The 15118-nt window shown below is 37.1% G+C and overlaps 1 protein-coding gene across 1 annotated transcript; it reads right to left on the bottom strand.

The window, feature by feature from the left end:
- Positions 1-3678: 3678 nt before the first annotated feature.
- Positions 3679-5889, bottom strand: LOC132283090 (trihelix transcription factor ENAP1-like). The gene has a single exon (XM_059784984.1). The coding sequence runs from the start codon at positions 5116-5118 to the stop codon at positions 3898-3900; it is 1221 nt and encodes a 406-aa protein (XP_059640967.1). The 5' UTR covers positions 5119-5889; the 3' UTR covers positions 3679-3897.
- Positions 5890-15118: the final 9229 nt, after the last annotated feature.

The following is a 15118-nucleotide window of genomic DNA, read 5'->3' as shown; positions in this document are numbered from 1 at the left end:
TTTGAAAAAATAACATGTCTCTCCAGACCCCCAATATTAATTATTCACGTTAACCCATCTTCTCTTATAAAATGAAACCCATCTGCTGGGTTTTATCAAACACTGGGTCAACTAGTTTTATTTCATTTTAAGAAACCCATGAGGGTGCATAAAAAACACTGCGTACCACGTTTCAACTTAGAACAATGGGTTAGTTTTATAGATACTCCAAATTCCCCCCAAAAGTTATTTATTAATTTTTTTTTTTTCTTGTCGAATATTTCATTTGGGGCCAAAATAGTAATTTAAAATTAACTTCTTTTTTTTTTTTTTTTTTTTCTGTAAGTAATTTAAAATTAACTTCAAAAAATAAAATATAATAGTTGTAACAAATTTTATTTCAATGCATTTTTAATATGTGTTTTCAACATGTCTATATATATATATATTATGCACGCCTATAAATGAGATGAGAAAAAAAGATAAAAGAAAACAGTTATCAACTGTCAAACAATCTTTTTCTTCTCTCTTGAGTACTAATATGTTGTAACAAGAATTACAAAAATAATCCACCTTTTTTTCTAGATTTGAATTTTTAAAAGAATGAATAAAAAGGTTCATTGAATTTCGAAAGGGACCACAAGTAATTTCCTTTGCAAACCATCTTTAATAACCATAAATAGGTACCTATATATAGAAAATGACAAAAAAATATAAAAATAAAAAATAAAAAATAATAATAATCAAAATCAAAATTTGGGGGAGCCAGCTTCAGTTTTTCTATATAAAAATCATCATTAATCACCATAAATATCTACTATTAATAGAATTTTGGAAATTTTTTTGGAGGGAATGGCCACCCACTCCCTCCGCCCTCGCTTACCAATAAGGCCAAATAATGCAACTTCTGTTAGGTTTCCCTCAAGTGCATGTTATAGTCATGTTTTTGGGTAAAGTACATTGACACCCCCCGAGGTTTGGGGAAAGGACAAGCAGAGGAAAGTTAGCATATTTTTGGACAATGACACCCCTTCAAGTTTAAAAAATGGACAAAGAGACCCTGAAGATGGTAAATTGACCTTATTACCCTTTCAAATAAAATTAACATTTTAATTGACTTAAATACCCTTTGATTAAACCCAAACCCGAAACCAAACCCGAACCCGAACCCGAACCCGAACCCGAACCCGCCTGCGTATATTATACAGTTCACCAGAGGAAAGAGAAGGGAGATCAGATGGATGGTGGTTGTGGCCGCGGTGGTGGGTGTAGAGAGAAGGGGAAGAGAGGGGCGGCCATAGTTGAAGAGATGAGGTGAAGAGGAGAGAGAGGAAGAAGCATCGACAATGACTGCGACAGTGGGGGTGGCGGCGATGACTGTGACAGTGGCGGCGAAACCCAGAAGCATCGGCGAAACCCTGAAATTGCCGGCGAGGACCAAGCTCCAATGACGATGCGGCCACGGACTGAATAGTGTGGCGAAGTTTAGAAACCGAGCAACAAGAGGTCGACGAGCAAAAACAATTCGGCGAGGACCAAGCTCCGATGACGACAAGGTTCAGATAAGCACAGTCCGGCGACCGTCACCTGCAAGGCCGAGGAGGCTGAAGTGGCCATCGCTTCTGCCGTCCGTTTTGAGTCCAATTAGAGCCCTTTTCCGTGCAAAGGTGAGAATTGGGGATGGTGATGTGCACAGATGAGAGGGTCATATATATGTGTGTGTGTGTGTGCGTGTGTGTGAGAGAGGGGGAAGAGGGTGGTGGTGGCGGCGGCACCGATCTCATCCTCAAATCTTCCCTGCAGGCTCAAACATCAACTCTTTACCGCTGTCAAGAATGAAAGACGCCGGCGTGGGGAACGTCTCTGTCAATCCCGGTCAAACCCGGCTTGTCCAAGGCCGAGTTCGCCGCCCGAACCGAGGCTGAGCTCCGGCGAGGTCGAGGAGGTGGCAGTGGCAGAGCTCCTTTTTGGCGTCTTCTTTAGTGGGTGGTGATTATGGAGGTTGGGGGTTGGTGGAGATTGGGGGCGGTGGTGACTGGTTGTTGGTGTGTGTGTGTGTGTATGTGTGTGTAAATATATATAAGTATATATGAAAAAGGGTATTTTGGCCATTTAAGTTTTAAATATTTTATAATTAAAATTAATAAAATAGTGAAGGGTAAAATGGACTTTTCACTTGATTTAAGGCTCTGTTTGGAGGGTAAATTTCACAAGGGGGTGTGTTTGTCCAAAAACAAGCCAACTTTCATCTGTCTGTCCTTTCCTCAAACCTCAGGGGGTCTCTTTGTACTTTACCCCATGTTTTTTTACCCCCAGTAATAAATACAACATTATTGCAGGCATTCTATAGCTGGCTTACAAACACAAAGACTCGAAAAAATATAATTTACACTCCTCAAAGCATCACAACCATCTACGCACTTCCATCTTAGCACTGCTAACATGATTTCAACCCTCTTCACTGAACCAACCACTACTGAAAAAAGGTTAAAAAAAAAGACCCTGGCCAAAAGCCAAGTGCTTCAATCTATGGTTTGGAAGCTGCACTCATTCAACATAATAAGCCAGTTTCTCTCCTTCCTCACACAGATTAAGGGAATAGCGGCACCCTGTCCAAACCTTCCAGGATATCCTGCCCCACTACCTACATTTTACCACCTCACTAACTGACCCAGGCATCACTGAAGCAACCCAAAATGAAGAGAGAAGCAAATACCACATATTCCTAGCCACTCCGCAATGTACAAAGATTATCAAGTCTCTCACATATCATCACAGATGCAACACCAGTTTGGGAAATTTTTTGTCTTCCAAACCGAAACATGGGAAGATTGACAACCCTACATCATGTCAAAATCCCTCAGACCTTGGATGCCCACCTTGAAATCTTTGCAAGATCCCACAAACTCCGAAACAGATTTGAAGAACATTCTTCTCTTATGGTCTGTTTGGTAGGAGGAAACAAAAGAAAAAGGAAAAGGGGACGGATGAATAGTTTTTCTATTATTTGGAAAAGGAAGAGAAAGAAGGGAAGACGGTAGTGGAGAACTCTCTCACTTCACCCATTTTAAGACTAGAAGTAGGTAGAAAAAGAGGAAAGATCACCCATTTTTTTCCCTTCCCACTTCAAACCACATCTTTCCATTTATAGCGAGAACAAACACCATCCTTTCCCTCCCTCGTTTTACTCCCTATTCAACCAAACAAAAACAACTGTAAGGACTGCCTCCTTTCACTTTTTCTTTTCCTAGAAATGTGTTTGCCATCCCTCCTACCTTCCCACTTTTTTTCTTACTTATCCATTCCTTGTGGTAAAGGAAGCATTAGCTACTTTGTAACCGTAAGGCACTGGAAAAGCCTAATTCCCCATCCATTGTTATCAGTGTGCTATAAGAGAAAAGAAAAAAAAAAAAAAATCCTCATATACAGGATCAACCCATGATTCTATCTAATAAAATCTGCCTAATTTTGAGTGGTCACAAACTTGTATGTAGTGCACAGAGTATGCGCAGAGTACAAAACAAACTCGTTCACTGACAAAATTCACAAGTAAAGAAGATTGATACTGAACTTTTTATCATGTTTACATCTACAATTTCAGCTTTAAGATTGCTACTGTCAACCATTATATCAAAAGATTATCAGCAAACCAAAATATAGAAAGCATGAACGTAAAAGCACCACCAAAGAAATAGCACATGGTAATTAAAGGAACATTGGCCCAAAATGTAAAGGCAATGATCTATCATGTTTTATTGTTACTTCTATTATTAATAATATTTCCAATACATTCACCCCATAAAATTTATTGCCTTGCAAATTATGATCCAAAAAGAAGCATAAAGCCTCAGAACTCATACAACAGCAGCAAGCAATATGGCAAAGGACACTAAAGATAGAAAATCAGGTCTGGATACATCACCCACTGACGTTTCCGGCAGATACATCATTCTCCTCATCATCACGTTGCCGTATTTTTGCAATTTCGGCTTGTGCCCTCTCTAGGATCTTCCATTTCTGCAATTCCAACTCCCTATGGAAATCCATCCTCATCTTTTCCAGTTCTAGCATCTGCTTTCTTTTACTATTCTCAATCTTTTCATATATGTCACTAAATTTCTGAATAGAATCTGCAACCAGTCTAAAGGAAGCTCCATCATCTCTGCTCCCTCCAATTCTTGTCCTCTTAGGTGGAAGCCCATCCGAATCATAATCCTTACCCTCGGCAGATTCAGAGTTCCCTGGACTATCCCTCATCTCATCCAGTCCATTTGTGCGATTCAAATATACCTTAGGATTCATGAAGACATACTCCCCTGAGTCCACTCCACATGAAAGGCCTGATTGCTGCGGGGAAGACGCCATTAACATATCCATCTTTTGGAAGTACACCCAATTGCTGGTGGCACCTACGATCTCCCCTAACTTCATCTTCGACTTCTTGTATTTCTTTTTCAATGTATCCACACGGTTTCTACACTGTGTGTCAGTCCTTTCAATTTTTGACTTCTGCGATACCTTCTCCGCAACTTCCTGCCATTCCTCAGACCGGAGGCTCTTCCTCCCACGTTGAAGAAACCTGTCACCCCAAGCATCCAATAGAACAAACGTCTCGTGCTCAGTCCAATCTGTAAGTAAATTCCGCCTGCCAAATGATGGCTTTGAGGCGGAAGCAGCTGCAACTGATGGTGCTGGTACTCGAGGAGCAAATTCATAGCTTGATAACAGGCTCTTCAGCTTCCTTTTCTTCTGGTGCCTTTCAATATCAGTATCTTCAACTCTTGTATTATAATTCTTTTGTTTGTTGTCATCTTCATCATCATCATCACCATCATCATCTTCTCCATCATTATCATCCTCCTCATCAACGAGGTCATCATCATCCTCAACTTTAGCCATCTGCTGAACACCATTGTTGTCATTATCATCATCTTCTTCCTCCTCTTCTTCATCAACTTGTTCTTCACCTTCACCGTCATCGTCATCATCATCATCATCATCATCATCATATTGATCACCCAAAGGACGAGGATAAGCCGGGTTTTGTACAGGAAGCTTCTGGCGATGCAAGGACCCATAACCTTCATTCACACCATACTGGTTGGGTGGATACCTTGCATCATCCTCAGCGTCACCCATTCAAGTACAATTTAGGATCAACACCCAGAGGAAATTTGTTTCAAAAAACCTAATTTGCACTCTTCAAGCATCAATTATTTCCTCTTCTTTATTGAATCGAATTCCCAACACAACAAAAATCTATAATTCTTCCACCACCAACACAAAATTGACCCCCAAATTCAAAGTTTTAGTTCCAACTCACCAACCCCACTTTTCTAGTACAACCAGATCCCCAAACAAAACAAACCCCATGACTCACTTCAAGAACTGAAAGAATAAAGGAACATAAAAAAAAAAAAAATATATATATATATATATATATATATACACCCAGAAGAGAAAAAGAACTCCTCGGTCCAAATCAACAATTTCTCCGCTTTCAAATCAGGCATTAAGTGGACCTATTAAATTTTCTCAAGACACCCAATTTCTACTCCATTAAATCAAATTACAAGATGAACAAAACAGTATGATTCTTACCTCAAAGTACGCATTTTTCAAAGAGATCTCAAATTCTCCAACTCTGTAAAATCGAACCACCGAGTAATCACATGAACCCCCAATTCAAGTTTATGCCAAATTGGATATGAATAGAGTGAACAAGGTCGAATTTCGTATAATAACAAAACCCAAATTTGATCTGTACTTGACAATTTCTAGGGTTCTGCAGTTGCGAGAAGAAAAGGAGAAAGTGGATAGAGATAGTACGCAACTGGGAATAGATAAGACCTTCGCCCCTGAGGATGCTAATCAGGAAAGTCACTAAGGTCTGTGTTGTCTCTGTGAGTCTCCGTCTATCGTGCAATGCGTCTCTGGTTGCATCTGGGCCGTTAATCATGTGATCTAATACGAGAGCCCCACGGGACATAAAATGGACCGGGTTGGCTCCTCTAAAGTCTAAACTGGTTCTACCGAAAAGAATAGGGTAAACTACAATATCTCCCCTAATGTTTAGACTAATTACAATTAAATAAGATGTTTGTCATTTGGTATCAATGTCTCCCTGAGGTTTGCCATTTTCGCAGAGACCTCCCAAATAATTTTTTTGTCAGAAAAAAAAATAGTTAAAGTAACCAAATTATCCATCGATTAACTCTAAAAGACCGTATTACCCTTAAAGTGTCATAAAATAACAAAACAACCATGCATTAGTAGCAATATTAATGTATTGCGTGTCCTCTCTATCACCGCCCTATGTCTTTGATGCTATGTGGGTCTATTACGTTCTTGATTGGGTTCCAGATTGGATAAAATACATAGAGATGGGGTAGTTGAAGATGGGTTATAGAGAGAGTGTGTGGTAATTGGTCGACGGTAGCAGCGGCTCCCTCGCCAGCGCCCTAACTCTTCATTGTTTGAGTAAACTCTTGAGCTCCTCTGCACCTCAAAGATCGGTCATGTTTGAAAGTGAGGAGACCCAACTCCATCAACGTGTTCAAGACAGACCCATTCCATCACCAGAATCAATGGAGCTCACCGGATAGCTTGGCCTGACTGAGACGTCATTGAAGTCCATCACCACCACCAATAACTTTCTACTGCAACACAGCCCTATAAAACACCAAAAACCTCCATTTTCACCGTCCACAATACCACCTCATCACTCTTGCTGAAAATTCAGACAATACCATTCACACTCAAATCTGAAAACTCACAAACCATCCCTAAATCTTATACCAAACTATAGACCAAAAACCCTAACCCCAGTTGCACAAACCAGTCGCCAAACCCATACCCAATCAAACTACAATGAACAGTATCGTCGGAATTGTGAATCTTTGCCCACTGATCAGAACCTTGCTTCTTGTTCAATCACGCCGCTAATAGATCATCATCACTGTTATTTCTTACTGTCGTCGCCGCCAAAATCCGATGTGTTAAATATAAAAGAAAGATACTGTTTATTGTATTGATGTGCAAGAGATATGAGATACACATGGGTTTACATAGGTGATGAGATGCGTGGAGAGTAAGAAACTAAATCTTATATGGTAAACCTATACATGGTTATAATATATTCTATAATATATTTTAACAGTCCCCCTCAAAATCAAGATGGATTGAATAAAATTATTTTGAGTTTAGAAATAATTAAAATCTTGAAAGCGGCATGGCGGAAGCAATTTGGTGAAGATTGGTTTTCACCCATAATAAAGATAGAGGCATGATTAATAGCTAACGTGGAACTACTGCTGGCATCGCTGCTAACTGTGCCTGACATGTCAACTGACGTGGCACCGCTGTTGATATGTCTTGGAGGCTGATTGGGTGACCAAATAAAGCTTTTGCTGATTATGAGCTTGAGACTAAAGGTTGGGATGTGGAAGAATAAGTTTGAAGGTTGATCGCCGATGGTTAACCGCCAGGGATGGGGCTGATGGTGCCATCCCCGGTGGTGACTGCGATAAACTGATAAGATTGTTACCAGTAATCGAGAGGCTCTGATACCATGTTAGAAATAAAGAAAAGAGTATAGAAGAACTCTGTATTGTATTGATATGTAAGAGATATATAAAAGAGGGGTTTATGTAGGAGGGGTTATGTGTGATGAATAAGAAATCTAAACCCTATATGATAAACCTATACATGGTTAGAATATATTCTACAATCTAGCAATAATATATTCTACAATATATTCTAATAGTCACCATCGTTAGTTTCTCATCGCCAACGTTGAGCCACCTCTGGTTGTTGCTAGGAGTTTCCTGTGGTCGTTGATGTGTTTTGTTACTGTGTAAATCGTTCGGGACAGGATATATAAAGATGAATCTCGTCGTGACGTTTGGACTATTCTCGATTCCGACACAAGTGGCAGCGGTTACGGTTGTGTTGAAGAGAGCGGTAGACAAAGAGACTTAAAATCAAGAGTGAGATTATGGTCGCCATGGTGAACGAGGTGGTGGTCATGAGGCCGTTGAGAGAATGAGATGAATAGTGGGAAAAAGGAAAAAAATGTAGTAAATATTTTTTTTGGGCAAATATTAGTCGATAAAAGGGTAATTATTTATTTCTAGATATTTTGTTCATTCTTAGTAATATAATAATGAAGGTATATAAGTAAATTCATAACCAAATCTGGGGTGTCTTTGCAGCAAAATGTCAAACCTTATGTTTAGTTGCAATTAGTTCAAACTTCAAGAAAGGTCATTGTAGTTTAGGTGTCATCAATGGTCTAAATATGTATAATTTGTCAAATTTTCAATAGAAGTTTGTGTAAATTATCCATAGCTAATTCCAAATCTATACCTATAGCGTATTGTATTAACACGATCCACATATGAATTTGGATCCAACTTGAATCATATAATTGATGGTTACTCCAAATAAATCCAAACCAAAAACACTAGTGGTTAATCATTATTTTAACCAAAATTTGAGCCTCCATCTTTTTATTATCAAAGGAGACGATATACCATTAAGTCACAAATTTTCATTAAATCTTGTACTTGCAAATCTACTTTAAAGAAAATTATGCATATCATTTGACAAGCCCGATCCATTCATAATTAAAAGGGTCTAGGTTTATTCTAAAACTAAATTAGAAAAAAGATTGAGAAGGGAGCCAAAGCCATTCTCTGAACTCACCCGATTTAAATTTAAAAATACACACACATGACTATTTATTATTTGTTTTTTTTTCCCTTATCATTATTATTATTTTTTTAATTTTTTTTAATGATATTGCATTTGTTTTGTCATCATAATCAATTATATCTAATTTTTAATCCTTAATAAAAAAGAATAATTTATTCATTTTAATAATAAAATTACTATAAATACACGTTATAAGTGTAAACACGCAAGAACTTCAGTAATTCTAATAAAAATAAAATTTTGTTTATTCACGACTCTATGATGCACCACAGTGAACCCAGGTCCGACTATGGTGTATCAGAGATTATGATTTTTTACTCACTTTATTCTAGCTAGATTTAATTTAATTTTATTTATTTTTTATTTTTTTAAGTTAGAGAGTTCACTAATGTAAAATAAATTTTATTCGATATGTTGAAATGCTAATTTAGTAACATAACTTTTACTATTAAATGTCTTGAAATGCTAATAATGTCATGCACGCATTAAAGTGAAATTGTTATATTTTCAGGTATGCTAATCAATGATCCATTGATGTAGGTAGTGCTATTGAAGTTGCCTGTTAGACATGCTATTGGCTTAACTGGCTCTAAACCCTCTTACGTACCTCATATATGTCGGGAAAAAATTCTCTCCAGCTACTCTCTCACTGGATTTGTAACGATCCGAAATTAAGGGCTATGACAAAATAAGGTTCGGAAATCATCCGAATAAATTATTAACAATCATCCGATATAAAAACCTATAATCCATTCATTGTCCCAAATATACTTAAAGAACCTCAAACACACTTTCGCTGCGCTACTCCAATAATTATTAACTTAAACACATCACAATCATCTACAAAACAAAATCTGCGCTGCAACTACTTAAAAAATTTGTAGAAAATTCATTTAAAATCGAAACGGAGCAAACGAAAATGATTTATAAACTAAACTCAAAGTCAAATACAGTTGAGCAACTCACAGAGGCTGAAGATTTTCCAATTAAATCAGATTTGAGAAGTAAATCAACAGTACATAGTTCGAAGGAAATCTGGGTAACAAATACTTCAGAAATTTTAGAAAATTCGTTTAACTTCCGAATTGGGCAAAGTAAATTTATTTTGACAATAGACTTATGAAAGAATAAATTTGGAAGTTTTGATAAAGATCCAGTGTCAAGAAGTTGATCAAATAATTTATTTAAAATCTATTTTCCAGCAGCAATTTAAAGATGGACAGCAGGTACCATCGAATTTTTAGAAAAGTATCTGCTGATCCAAAAATTACGAAATTTTATGGAGAAATAATAGATACATAAAGTAAGTTATGGTAAAAATTTGAAATCATTTGGATCAATACAGCTCCTTAGAGAAATTATTGATATCAACACAATACAAAATATTTGTTTATCCCTAAATACCCACTTCATGCTACAACTCATATGAGGGGTAAACATCTATCTCTAAAATGTCAATCAAATAATTTAAATACAACATCATCATATGAAATCCACAATTTCTAGAATTTACATTAAATTCTTCAAATTAGTTTCTAACAAGCATTTCATCAAACAAATTGTCTACATGAACAAGATGGTGAGCATTTCTAGCAACTCCAATTTTTCCTTTGGTTAATGAAACCTACAATGATGGTAGGGTGAGATTAGAAGTCCCAGTAGAAAAAATCTAATATGTGTTGCTATGGGATTTCATACACAAAAGGGAAATGCTTCATATAAAAAAACAATCATACGAATTACACATGTAGGAGCATGCTTAGAACAAGGAGCATAGAACAATTATGAAGGAATATGAAAATTGAAACAAGGACTAACCCATGACTTTCAACAAGAAATCAGAATCTCAGCAAATGAAAATGATTTAGAAACTAGACTCAAAGTAAAATGAAGCCATAATTGTTAAATGCTCAAGGCGCACAAAAGCGCAAATGCTTCCTGGAGCCGGAGGCGCAAGGCGCAAGACGAGGTGCGCACCCGACTGAGACAAGGCGCACGTTGAAAAAATAAAAATAAAACCCACCCAATAAAGTATTAAAGATGCAATAATATATATAAAGATGCAAAAGTTAACTAAATGAATTAATTAAGTTCAATATTACAGTGATAAAGCTTAAGGTTTCATCATGTATCCACATTGATTTTGACTGCATTGAGTCATAATAGGAGTAAGTGATTGTTAATTTCGATATGTTTTATGGACCAAACCTGTAATCACAATTGGCTAAGTGAACCAGACATGATACCTTATTTTATAATTTATTATAATTATGTATATGCAAGTTTTAATAAAAAAAAACATGACGCCTAAAATATATCACATATCAATAAGTCTTTAATAAACATATATTTATTGCTTTGGTATTTTCCAGAGAAGCCCAACAAAAATTTAGATTCAGATTACTTTGAGTAGGTTCTCCATGAAGGAAGTGTCAGAACATCTTTCACATATATCATGATAAAAGTTGTTTGAATATTTGCCCTCTGTTAAAGAAAATAATTATGTCTCCCTCTGTTCTGAGTGGTGAAATAACATCTCTATGCGCTTGCTTTTGGGGAATAATTTTTAGTCCAATAGATAAGAGCACTCTAATCATAGCACTATTCATTCAAACAAAGGACTATCAATATATTTGATGATCATATATGATTTTACAGGAAAGTCAGTGCAAGTATCTTCTTTGCAATGTATTTTTTTAATTTTAATTTTTTCATTTGCTCATATTATGTGGTATATTTTCCCTGGCCACCAATTATGGAATTAAAGAACCAAAAAAGAGACGGAAAAGAAGAGAGAGAAAAGAAAAGAATTCTGCCAGACTCAAGAGAGCCGAGAGAAGAGAGAAGAAAAAGAAAAGAATGAGAGAAAAAAAAAAAAAAAAAAAAAAAAAAAAAAAAATCTGAAGAGGGAAGAGAAGAGAGAAGAAGAAGAGAAGGAGGAAAAAAAAAAAACTGACTGTGATGTTTCCGATTTTTACCATTTTTAATTTTTCTGGAATTTTGTCGCCGTAAGGGCATTCTTGTCTTTTCTCTTAGTTGGGTCCATTTGCATTTTGTGGATGCTAATTCATGTGAGTAATATAGTATTTATGTGGTAGTGTATTTAAATGTGTTTGTGGTACAAATAAAAGAAAAAGGTATAAGAAAATAAAATGCATGGGACTCACCACCACCAACTTAAAGGTCTTGAGACCACATTTTGGTCTCTATCTTTCCTCTCCCGCTGGTTCTCCTTCTTCCCTCTCTTACTTGCGTTTTTCTTTTTCTTTGGGAAGCTAACTTTAATCTTTGATGACTCTCTCAATCCTTGGAAACTTTGAGTGTCGTTTGAGGCAAAACGGAGAGCACGACGAGCTCTACGCATTGATACTAACAATTTCAGATTTGGTGCTTCCTTTGGCCTTCGAATTTCTTGACCATTTTAAGGGTTTTACTCAAATTTGAGGTAGGGGCTCTTAATCCACAATTTTCTTGCTCCTATGTGAATTACATCTTCTAAATTATTGCAAGACATGCTTATTTATGCTAGTTATAGTTTTAAAATAGTTAAAACATGTATATGTGGTTATGTGAGAGCTTGCATTAAATGTTTTATGTGGAAAACGTGCCTACGTGATGATTTGTATATGTTTGTTATACTAGATGTATTGTTGTATGAGAGCATGTTTAAATTTCTTGGGAAATTCTTGCGAAATTATGCACTGCTTACTTAAATTGAGTTGGTTGTGGAATGATGAGTATTAGCATGACATAAATGCATCTATACATTTACATTGGGCAAGAAATGGAAAAAATTGACTTTGAAATGAAAAAGGGGAGTTTTGGGAAAGAATGTATTGATAAAACCCAGTCGCTGCAGAGTCACCAACAGGCCGGTAGGTTAATGTAACCTAGATGGAATTAGGGAGATTGCCCTAGTGTGGTTGAGCTATCTGGGTCCCATAATGACGCTGCGGAGTCACCAAAGGTCAGGGACAGTAGCCAATCCTTCTCTCGGCGCTGCGGAGTCACCAAAGGGGGTTACATTAACGATTTGAAAGTGATGGTTTCGAAAATGGGGAGCGACATTGGCATCCATTGCATCCCATAGCATTCTATTGTTTATAATGAAACTTGTTGTTATGTTGTGTTATTCCGACAATGTATGATCCCCATTCCTATTGTCCTATTCTTTGGTTGGATTCACAGGAACACAAGAGACGTGTCTTAAGTGTTACCTACTGAGCAATTTGCTCACCCCACATAATTAATATTTTTCAGGTCATGGCAAAGAATTGGCGGATGATAATCCACCACAGAGCTAAAGGAACTTAAGGCATTTTTGAATGTATTTTGTGGGACTTAAACTATTCTTGTAAAGTGCATGACACAAAATGTATTCTTTTTGCAATATGTAAAACATTTGGATTTATCATGTATATGTCCATTTGGGTAATGTAATTAAATTCGTATCATGTTAATTCCCGTATATCATATAACATGTTGTAAATTACGTTATCAACATGGTGGTTATTATTGCAATTAAATGTTGAAATGTATCTTAATTTATGTACGTGAGTGTAGTGGCACAGTGTTTGGACAGTAGGTGAGGATAACCCAAACCAGTCGACGTGTAGCTTTCTATACGTCGGTATCCTTACAGTAAGCATTTTGAACGTGATTCCAAACCAGTCGACGTATGGCATCCTATACGTTGACCGGTATCATGTCCCAAACCAGTCGACATATGGCTTCCCATACGTCGACCGGTATCTTGGCTCCCATTATTCATATCCAAACCAGTCGACGTATGGTGTGGATACGTCGACCGATTTCTATCACTTATGTAATATGTGTTTAGTTTCCCAAAATTACACCTTGGCATCCATTTGAAGTTGCACGTAATTATTTTATGACCAAATAAAATGCTATAATTATATTTTAACCCCCGAAAGGACTATATTACCCCGAACCTTATTTTATTTGCTATGTGATACAAGTTAATGACCATTGTACCCTTGAGTCTCAATTTATTGAATTGTAACAAATTACCATTTAGCCCTTTTGGACTTTGTTATTTAAATTTAATGTGAAAAGATCGTTTTACCCTCGGATGATTTTGGGTCAGGTAAAGACCGGTTTAATGATCCGGATCCATGAGGATTTGGGTCGTTACAAAATGGTATCAGAGCGATAGTTCAAAAACCTTAGGACGACAGGTAGAGGCCTATGTCGGATTACGTGGGCGGAGGTTTACATTGCGTATGAGATTATTTGTTACGTGTTTAGATATTTGAAGAAGCATGCTAAATCTTTTACTTGCCTATGTGCTACATGTTAAAGTGTTTAAATGTTTGAGCAGCATGCCTACTTGTTTACTTGCTTGTTTGTTTAATTGCTTGCGTGTAAATTTGTTTACGTGATCACATGCTTATATGTTATATGTATGAAGCACTGATTTAAATGACCCATGAATAGGTATTATGTTTTCGGTGTATAATTGTTTAGCATGAGCACTTCTATATTGTATTAGCTCTACGAGTTATTCCTTACGACAAGAAAGGTGTTAGCATTGTGAGCATAGGAGACGTGAATAGCATGATCTAGTGAGTCCAGTTTGATCTGAGCACATTGTTTCATTATGAGTCATTTCTTTAGAGACTAGTAACAGTGGGAGGGTTTGATCTTAGGTGTTTTCTGGAACGGAAGTTCTCATTTTCTTACACAGGCAAGAGTTTGTGTTGTGTTTTCTTGGCATGGTGAGTGGACTCTTGGGATGATGGATTAGTAGAGTAGGGTGTGTGAGTCATGGGATCCTTCAATGTAAGCAAAGTTGCTTGGATGTCATAATACGTGAGGTGGGTTGCAGAGTGTGACTTGTGAGATTCAAGTGTTGTACGGGTCAGTATTTTGATTCTTATTTAGAAGTTCACTGATGTTTAAAGATTGCGAACTTGTTTCTTAGATTGCCGTTTTGGGAGTAAAAGTTGAGGTTGATTTTGAGATGGCGACGAGATGGGTAGGTTGCACCTTTTATTTTGATTTCCAGTAAAGAAGACAAAAGTTCGGTGTGATGTTATTTGGTGACCATAGAGTGTTGGTCACAGATTGTGTTGAGCCAGCATGAGGAGTGACCTCTTGGGCTTGGTGGCTTGTTCTATCCAATTTCTTTGTTTTGTGGCCCTGTGGGCGGGTGTGCGTGAGCGTGTGCAGGTGGCACCAGAAGGCTACCACACTGAGCGAGCTGCGGGCACATAACTCAGATGAAATCAATGTGAACATTCCATTGTGTTGGATGGTAGCCTTAGCGATTGATTGGGAAATGACAGTGTTAGGGATATAGGAGTTGTGTACCCTGTTGTTTAGCCAGAAAGGTCAGTTGTAGGTATGACCCGAGTGTCTAGTTAGATACCAATGAGAGACTATTGTTTTGTAGTTGTCTTAG

The sequence above is a fragment of the Cornus florida genome, unplaced genomic scaffold (genome assembly GCF_030987335.1).
Source record: "Cornus florida cultivar Cherokee Brave unplaced genomic scaffold, ASM3098733v1 CherokeeBrave_3.0.0_Hap2_Chr11, whole genome shotgun sequence".
In the NCBI taxonomy this organism is placed as follows: domain Eukaryota; kingdom Viridiplantae; phylum Streptophyta; class Magnoliopsida; order Cornales; family Cornaceae; genus Cornus; species Cornus florida.
This window is presented reverse-complemented; position numbering and strand designations above follow the sequence as displayed.

Bases quoted from the DNA above. Each gene is read 5' to 3' on its own strand.
- LOC132283090 (XM_059784984.1), bottom strand. From the start codon at position 5,118: ATGGGTGACGCTGAGGATGATGCAAGGTATCCACCCAACCAGTATGGT.